This window comes from Urocampus carinirostris, chromosome 12 (assembly GCF_059441175.1).
Source record: "Urocampus carinirostris isolate Australia breed hairy pipefish chromosome 12, RoL_Ucar_1.0, whole genome shotgun sequence".
Lineage (NCBI taxonomy): Eukaryota > Metazoa > Chordata > Actinopteri > Syngnathiformes > Syngnathidae > Urocampus > Urocampus carinirostris.
The window spans coordinates 39,649,218-39,658,267 of record NC_142360.1 but is presented as its reverse complement, the minus strand read 5'-3'; the positions used below and the strand labels follow the sequence as shown (position 1 = coordinate 39,658,267).

Genomic DNA, 9,050 nt, shown 5'->3' with positions numbered 1-9,050 from the left:
TCAGATTAAAAGGCTTGTTTTCCTGATAGTTGTTTAAAAATATGTGGTGCTCTTAAAAGGCTGGACGAGTTTAAAAGTTTAATTCAATGTTTTTTTCCCACTGAATTAAGTTTTTTTTGTACAACACTAGATATTACCCACGTCATATCCCTTAACCACACAGCTCGTCGGGCTACCGTTTCCTGTGGTGTGTCTTCGGCAATACAGCCTGCTGGCGCCCATCCAGGTCAAAATATTACACACTGTCCCTTTAATTAAAGTTAACGTACGGACTATGAACGTAATTAATGGCATGCGTGGCCACTAAGTGGCAGTGTACGTTTTAGTTACAACTCTACGACAATAAAAGGCGTAGAAGAAGAATGCAGTCACCCACTGCCAAACAACTGCTAGTAGTAAGTGAGTGTTGAGCTTAAGTTTCACAATTAATGGCGTTTATTTTCAATCGAAATTAATTTGGCTGGAGCTTTACATATTATAAGATGGTTTTCTATAGTTTTTGATTCATTATAATGACTAATTTGGGCGTTAAGTAATTCTGTTGCGTACAAGCTACTTGCTAGCTAATAAGACTTGTCGAACGTAAGCTAGCAAACACTATATATATATATATATATATATATATATATATATATATACATATATGAACTATTAAATAAATTTTAAAAAACGCTGAATAAAATTGTCACTGGCACTGAGCTAACAACTAATACTAGATGACTTATTGTCTTATTGAGTAATGTGACCCATAGGTAAAGATAAATTCAAGATAAATTACCTTACCTCAGCCATTTGCAATTTCCCTTACTAGGGTTCTATCTGCACTCTTCACTTTTACCTTACTTTAATTCATTGATTTTATTATGTTTTATCTGTGGTTTTAATGCATTTTAAAAACCACATTTTAAATTTTCAATGTCTTTTATTGTGTGTGTTTTAACCTGTCTGCCATTTCTGTAAAGCACTTTGAATTGCCTTGTTTATGAATTGTGCTATACAAATAAACTTGCCTTGCCTACTAAGTGATACTGAACCTTAAAAATGCCAAACAGCACCCATTTACTCACAGCAAGACAAACTACCGAGAATAGAAACAAAGATAGCTTGTGTAAACAAGTTTTTTTTAACCAAATAAATACTTGATCGAGGATAACATTTGCAAGGGAATGATGACAATTTTAGCAATCTGTCACCAAGACGATACAGTTAACAGCCGAAATGGGCAAGGCGAGATCAGTCTAGCGCTGCTTATCCTCAGTAGGGTCTCGGGGGAGATCGGTCTAATGGAATTAAATGAAATGATCTGCATTTTTATAGTGCTTTTCAAGTCGAAAAGGACTTCCCAAAGCGCTGTACAATGTGCTTCACATTTCCCCAATAGCGGCCGTGCAGCCATGTAAGGCGCAAACCTGCTTATTGGGGGCATTAGGGGTTCAGTGTCTTACCCAAGGACACTTCGACATGTAACACAGAGGAGCCGGGATTCGAACCTGCGATCTCTTGATCCCGAGACGAGCTCTACCTCCTGAGCTAATGCTGCCCGTCTAAAAAAAGTTTTTAAAATGTAGTTCTACAAATAAAACGCTCACCTACAAAGATTGTTGTAGCGCGTGCACAATTTGAAATCATCAAAAAAACTTATACGATACGGGGAAAATGTAGACGTCGACAGGTATAAATTGCATGGATCCAAATACAAATGCTGGTCTACTAGTGATCCTAAGATTCAAGTCAAGTCAGTTTTTATTTGTATAGCCCTTAATCACAAAGAGTCTCAAAGGGCTTCACAGGTTATTACACAGACTATTTTTTCAAACTATTATTACACCATCCCCTGATCCGGAACCAGTAAAGGATGTTGCAATCACAAATAATACAGAGATATTGTCCACGAAAAGTATAGGTTATTCATATGCTATAGAGTAGAAGTGTGTTTTAAGCTTAGATTTAAACATTTCCACTGAGGTTGCAGATCGGATCGCAGGGGGAAGAGCATTCCACAGCACCAGGGCCCGAATGGAGAACGCTCTCGAACCTGCGGATTTCTTCTTGGCTCTTGGGATCACGAGTAGACCAGCGTTTTCAGCGCGAATGCTCCGGACCGGAACATGGGGGAAATGAAATCTGAAAGATATAAGGGAGCAAATCCATGCATGATTTTGTATATGACCAACAGAACCTTCAAATCACATCTTGAGTTAAAAGGGAGCCAATGCAGGTTAGCCAAAATCGGTGTGATGTGATCAGACTTTTTTGTCCTAGACAATAGCTTCGTTGCAGCATTTTGTACCAGCTGAAGACTTTTGATTCTGGACTAGGGGAGACCGGAGAGTAGTGCATTACAGTCATCGAGAAGGGAGGTAACAAACGCGTGAATTATAATCTCCGCATCTGACTGAGACAGTATAGGGCGAATTTTAGCAATGTTGCGAAGATGGAAGCGGTTCTAGTAATTTTCTTCACATGTGCCAAGAAGAAATCTGCAGGTTTGAGAGCGTTCTCCATCTGGGTCCTGGTGCTATGGAATGCTCTTCCCTCTGAGATTTGATCTGGAACCTCAGTGGAACTGTTTAAATATAGGCTGAAAACACACTTATATTCTGTATCTTATAAATTATTTTTATTTCATGCCGACGGTGCCTGCAGCCTCGTCATCCTGGAAGGGAGATTACCTCGTTTGCAGCCCCTTTTGAAGGTTTCTTGATTTCCTCATGCTGAGCTTTTTGAGTTTTTCCTTGCCCTCGTGTAGGTTTTAGATCAGGGGATGGTGTCATAATAGTCTGTGGTCTGTACAGCCCTGCGAGACTTCTTGTGATCAAGGGCGTCACAAATAAACATGACTTGACTTGGCACTTTTTATGAGTTTATGGGTTTGATATATCGATAGATAGATACTTTATTCATCCCCGTAGGGAAATTCACTCTTCCAGCAGTCTACCCCGTTGTTTATTAACAGATTAACATGATGCCCTAGGGGTGCTTGTAGCGGAGTGGATGACGTCACGCCAGTCCAAAAGTTCGACATCCCTGCGGCAGATGGAAATCTTTTCTTTGTAAAAATCCAGGGATACACCACCTCGTGTTAGCAAGTCCGCCTCCTCTCCGATTCCCCCCGGCTTTCGTGTCTCTGTGTAGCAGCGTTGAAGCCGGATAGCTCCGGGTGGCTACACGTTAGCGTCCGGGGTGCTAAACGTGAGCCACGTTTCCGCAAAACACAGCAACTGCGCTCCCTGTGCGCTTCGATGTTTTCCACCAGCACTCGATGATCTTATTTGGTCGTGAGTTCGCATTAACCATGATTACGGATGGTACCGAAGACTTATAACGCCGCTAGCCGCTTCGCTAACTCCGGCTCTTCTTCCACGTTAGGCCCCTTCATCACGCCGGCACGAGAATTCTTCAGGGCAAGGAGTTGAAATTCCTTGAATACACGCATTTTTGTGCGCTAAAACCCATGTACCATAGGATAGAAGTAATCCATAGTATAGTTGTCAAAACGGGAAGAAAGAACACCGAAGATAGGAGCAGACAATAAAACAATAGGGCAGCTGCTGAAAAAGGCAGCCGCTCGTGGCAGCGCCGCTTTTTTGTGAGGTTAATTGAAGACTAAACCTTGATGGCCATGTTTGTCCTATATTGATCACAGGGTGACAGTTTGAACGACATCTGAAGAATCATCATGCTTCCTCCGGGCATCTCCACCTCCCTGCAGAACAATGCACCAGGACAAAGCGCGAGAAGACGGCGAAATCAGGGACACGGACGAAACCGCCGCAATTCCCGCATGACGGAAAATGTCAAAAGCGGGCTGTGCGTAGAAGATACCGTCCCCAGAGGTGCTTGCCAGACCATGTGCCCAGCGGGTGAGCTGCGAAAACGGGAATCTCAGAATCGACTGCATCGCTTCGAGATGGTGGTGGGCACGGAGAAAGACCGTAGACCAAAAGCGGACCCTCTTCGTGCCGTTAAAGAGTATTCCAGACCGGCAGCTGGCAAAGACGCTGCCAATTCCGCCGATCTCCGTCCCCCTGCTGTGTTGCTGAAAACTGTTTGTTACCTCGTTGATGAAGTCGCTGCATCTCCTCATTTGCGGCCTTGGACGGAGGTTTGTCGCTTTGATTTACCTGATTACATAAAACTTCCTCGACACAAATATTCCACCTGTATCACTCTTATCTTTATCTTGTGGCTAACAATGTGCACTGCAGTATGTGGTTATCAATGACAATGAAGACCATTCTAATTCTATTGGCAGTTAAATCAGATCTGTAGTTGTAAAAGTTCATTGATTTACAAATGGTGGTCAGAATAATACATTTTTTAAGTCAAAAATATAACTAGAGTGCCCTCATGTAGGTTTTAGATCAGGGGATGATGTAATAATAGTCTGTAGTTTGCAATAGTCGGTGGTCTTCGCAGCCCTTTGAGACTCTTTGTGATTTAGGGCATCACAAATAAAAATGACTTGACTTATTTTTTTCAATGGGCAGTAGATCCCCAGGAAATGACATTCATCGGTTTTCAAGTGGGGACTGCAAAGTAAAATGGACGTATAGAAGGGAAATAGAAACCTATTGTCTGTGGTGAGGGGTCCTCTCCCTCTGGGAGGTGGGAGAATTCTCCCACCGTGGTACGCTGCAACTAAAGTGGAGGGAGCGAGGGGCTTGGGGATCCTCTCCTCTCCATCTCTACTCCCTAAGAGACAGCAAGGCAAAGAAAGGGGGGCGGGAGACCGAAAGGTCTCACAAACCCTGGTTATAGGGTCACTAAATGTGAGAGGATGTGGAAGTAAAGCGACCGAGTGGAAGAGAGAGGAGATTGGAAGGATGATGACTCAAAGGAAGGTTGATGCGTTAGCCTTGAGTGAAAGTGTGAATTACAGCTTGGAGGTATGTATGGTAGAAAGTCTGGAGTTACGGGTGGACATACTAGAGAAGGAGTGTCTCTGCTTGAGAGTGAGAAAGCAAAGGAAAAACTAGTGGAGGGGAAAGAGATATCTTTCATATTGATGTGGGTGAGGTTAAAGTGGGGTGTAGAAGTATGGATGTGTGTAAGTGCATATGGACCTGGTTCAGAAAGAAGTGCTGAGGACAGAGAGGAGTTCTGGAAGGATTTGTCCGAATGTGTGGCAAGTGCAAAAGAAGGGTGGAAAGTGGTAATACTAGGTGACCTGAATGCTAGAGTGTGTGATGCAACGGTTGAAAATGTGATTGGTAGGTATGAAACCTATTGTAATTCGCTAAAATGTATCGTAAGAACCACCGGGTTCGGACAGTTGCTCGATATAAAAATAAGTTGAGTGAGAGAGGGAGAGAGCGTGAGAAACAAAAGATAAAAAGTCATGAGAGAGGAGGAAAAGAAAGGGAGAGGAAGAAAGAAATCCAAAGAGAAATAGAAAGACAGAATGAGAAGGGCCCCAGCACCCCCGCAACCCTACTGAGGATAAGCGGTGCAGATAATGGATGGATGGTTGAATGTCTTGGATTGGGATTTTCGGCAAATTTTGGTCGAATGAAACTTTTCTTTTTTGTCTTGCAGGTGTATAGCTTTGTTTTTGACCGCATGCGAAGCGTGAAGCAGGACATGATCATCCAGAGGGCTCACGGGCCGGACTGCGTGGCCGTCCTGGAGCGAACGGTGCGCTTCCTCATGTACGCCTCGTACCGACTCTGCGACGAGCCGCTGAGATTCTTTGACCCGCGCATCAACGACACGCACCTCCAGGAAAACCTCAGCTGGCTGCTGGAGTGTTACGCTCACGAAAGAGGCCCCTATCCCAACCAGGAGGAGTTCCAGGCTCTCGCTTTGCTCTATAACCTAGGTGGGTGTCTTTGTTATGCTGTCCTTAAAAAGTAGTAGTTCTCTATTGGGTATGTGTTGAAGGAATACCCAAATTCTTAAACATGCAAAATGTGAGAAAGTAGTTTATGGCCATTCACCATATTGGTTTATGTGTGAATTAGTCAAAGAAGTACAATGGAACCTCGGTTTTCGAACGCATCTCAGTTTGAGCAAATCAGAGTCCGACCAAAAATTTGGAGAAATTCTTGCTTCGCTGTTCGGTCCAGAAATCGGAGTTCAAACGCCGGTAATGCGTGAGTGCGTACGTTCATGTTAGCGTAATCTTTCGTATGGAAGATTACGATAATGCAAACGTACGATTAGCCTGGGTTAGCTTTATGTTTACGGTAAACATTCAGGGTGTTGGAACAGAGCCCAACATTCAGGGTGTTGGGACGCAGCCCCCTTTCCCAATGTACCGCTCACCACTTGTTGTGGAGACCCGGGTGCTAAATGACTTGTAAACAACCTGATTTTTTGATTTTTACACGTTCATGTTAGCGTCATCTTTCGTACGGAAGATTACGATAACGCGAACGTACGATCAGCTTGGGTTAGCTTTATATTTACGTTAAACATTCAAGGTAAACATTCAGGGTGTTGGAACGGATTAAAACGATTTACATTATTTTTAATAAGAAAAATGATTTCGGTGATCGAACAAATCGGGTTTCGAACAGGGTTCTGGAACGGATTATGGTCGAGAACCGAGGTTCCACTGTAATGGGTGTTTTAAGCCAAGTTTTAGTATTTTGCGGAGAAGGCCTAGGTGTTGTGTCGCAGATGGATTGACAAATGGTACAACTAAGGGTGGGCAGACAAAATAGGGCTAACTGCCAAAATTTACAGACAGAAAACTAACTGATGCAAACCCAGCCGGGAATAAACCAACAGGCTCTGCGCGGCAAGAACCAAAATCATTCAGTAAGCAGCCTGTATAACCACGAGCCAACAACAAAACATTAACACGGCAATAAATACGATCCCAGCCGTTCACCCCCAAAAAAATGAGCCTTTGGGAGCTTGCACGCCCTCGAGGAGCTATCTGGACAATAGTCTGAATTTTAGTAGTAGTCTGAATTTTAACCAACATCATCCTTTTTATATATATGAGAAAATAGAAATAATAACAATAATGAGTATAAAAACGAATACAATTTACCTGCAGATGAAATGAGTCGCAACATTAGCTTCTCTGTTGGCTTTGATCTCTTTGAACTCTATAAGGGGAATTAACATTTTAGCAGAACAGAAACAAAACGAAAATCCAAAAACTTGACAACATCAATCACATTACTGTGCATGTTGAGAGATTTGTCAGCTCTGGTTATAATGTTTTAAATTAACTTCTTTTGTGGAGCACCAAAAGATGTGTCTTACCGTTGGCAGCTGGCTCTGTAGACTGCCAACAAAACCCCGCCTTCCGGTCACATGTCAAAAGCCAAAACAAAACCCACCCCATACCAGCAGGTGGCACTGTTGGACTCATCTTTGCAGGACACTTACCAAAAACTATACACATATTTCAGCAGGAATTTCAATCAAACAAGTTATTATTACACCCGTTACACTTAACTAGTAGTGAAGTGCAATGCACTACGAATATGGAGGTGTTGCACTAAAGCATCGATTCTCAATTAATATTTAAGAAATCCTCCCGTGCCCGCGCCCACCATGACGGAGCCTCGCCCCCTGTCCCCCCACCGCACTAAGGGATATCGCTTCCGTATCACCTTCAGGTTGCCCGCGGGCCGCGCAGCACGTCTTGGAACTCCGGCCGTCCCTCGGTCGCTCGCCCGCCGTCACGCTCGCCCTCTCCCTCAACCGGGCCTTCCTGGAGCGGAACCCGGTTCGATTCCTGCGCCGGGCCCGTCGCCTGAGCTTCATGCAGGCCTGCGCGGCGCACCGCCACCTGGCGGCCAGCCGCAAAGACCTCCTCCTGGTCTACAGTCACGGCTACAGCAGCCGCGACTGCAGATTCCCGCTCGCCGCTCTGGCTCGGCTACTCGGCCTGGAAGAGGACGCGGCCGGGGGGCTCTGCCGAGCGTGCGGCGTCAAAGTCGATTCGGACCAGAAGGTGATGTTCTCCAAAACGGCTTTCGCTGAGCCGGAGCAAGGGAAATGGCGCTGCTCGCTTTATCACCGCGTCGGGACGGACCGACAAAAAGAGCTTGCGATCGGCAGCCTCATTCATGGTTGCGGTTGACAAAAGAACGCCACGATGAAAAGAAACGGTTTGCGTACATTTAATGATACCTACCTTCCTATTTAACTACGTGTCCTACCCACCTACTTACCTTTTGTACCTTCCCACCTACCTCCTTTCGTACCTTCCTACCTTCCCAACTTCCTATCTTCCCAACTTCCTACCTTCCCAACATCCCACTTACCTACTTTTGTACCTTCCCACCTACCTACCTTCCCAACTCCCACCTTTTGTACCTTCGTACCTTCCTACTTTCCCAACTTCCTACCTTCCCAACTTCCCACTTACCTACCTTTGTACCTTTCCACTTACTTACCTACCTTCCCAACTGCCAACCTTTTTACCTTCTGACCTTCCCAACTTCCAACCTTCATATCTTCCTACCTTCCCAACTTCTAACCTTCCCAACTTTCCACCTACCTACCTTTCCAACTTCCAACCTTTGTACCTTCCCAATTTCCAACCTTGGTACCTTCCCAACTTCCAACCTTCGTATCTTCCTGCCTTCCCAACTTCTAACCTTCGTATCTTCCTACCTTCCCAACTTCCTACCTTTGTACCTTCCCAACTTCCCACTTACCTACCTTTGTACCTTTCCACCTACTTACCTACCTTCCCAACTGCCAACCTTTGTATCTTCCTACCTTCCCAAATTCCCACTTACCTACCTTTGTTCTTTCCCACCTACCTACCTACCTTCCTACCTTCCCAACTTCCAACCTTTGTACCTTACTAACTTCCAACCTTGGTAACTTCTTACCTTCCCAACTTCCACCCTTCGTATCTTCCTACCTTCCCAACTTCCAACCTTTGTACCTTCCGGACTTCCTACCTTCGTACCTTCCTACCTTCCCAACTTCCAACCTTTGTACCTTACTAACTTCCAACCTTGGTAACTTCTTACCTTCCCAACTTCCACCCTTCGTATCTTCCTACCTTCCCAACTTCCAACCTTTGTACCTTCCGGACTTCCTACCTTCGTACCTTCCTACCTTCCCAACTT

General features: G+C 44.7%; 1 protein-coding gene across 2 annotated transcripts; it reads left to right on the top strand.

Moving 5' to 3' along the window:
- Positions 1-315: 315 nt before the first annotated feature.
- On the top strand, positions 316-8,469 carry sac3d1 (SAC3 domain containing 1). Of its 2 annotated transcripts, none has more exons than XM_088350351.1 (4): positions 316-395; positions 3,647-4,105; positions 5,539-5,821; positions 7,581-8,469. In XM_088350351.1, the coding sequence occupies exons 2-4, from the start codon at positions 3,680-3,682 to the stop codon at positions 8,045-8,047; spliced, it is 1,176 nt and encodes a 391-aa protein (XP_088206477.1). In that variant the 5' UTR covers positions 316-395; positions 3,647-3,679; the 3' UTR covers positions 8,048-8,469. The 2 variants fall into 2 exon arrangements, with proteins under 2 accessions (XP_088206477.1, XP_088206479.1); XM_088350353.1 differs by having other exon boundaries at positions 360-399.
- The last annotated feature ends 581 nt before the right edge of the window (positions 8,470-9,050 follow it).

Bases quoted from the DNA above. Each gene is read 5' to 3' on its own strand.
- sac3d1 (XM_088350351.1), top strand. From the start codon at position 3,680: ATGCTTCCTCCGGGCATCTCCACCTCCCTGCAGAACAATGCACCAGGA. The intron at 4,106-5,538 runs GTTTGTCGCTTT...TTTGTCTTGCAG, and splicing joins ATTTGCGGCCTTGGACGGAG to GTGTATAGCTTTGTTTTTGA. The intron at 5,822-7,580 runs GTGGGTGTCTTT...TATCACCTTCAG, and splicing joins CGCTTTGCTCTATAACCTAG to GTTGCCCGCGGGCCGCGCAG.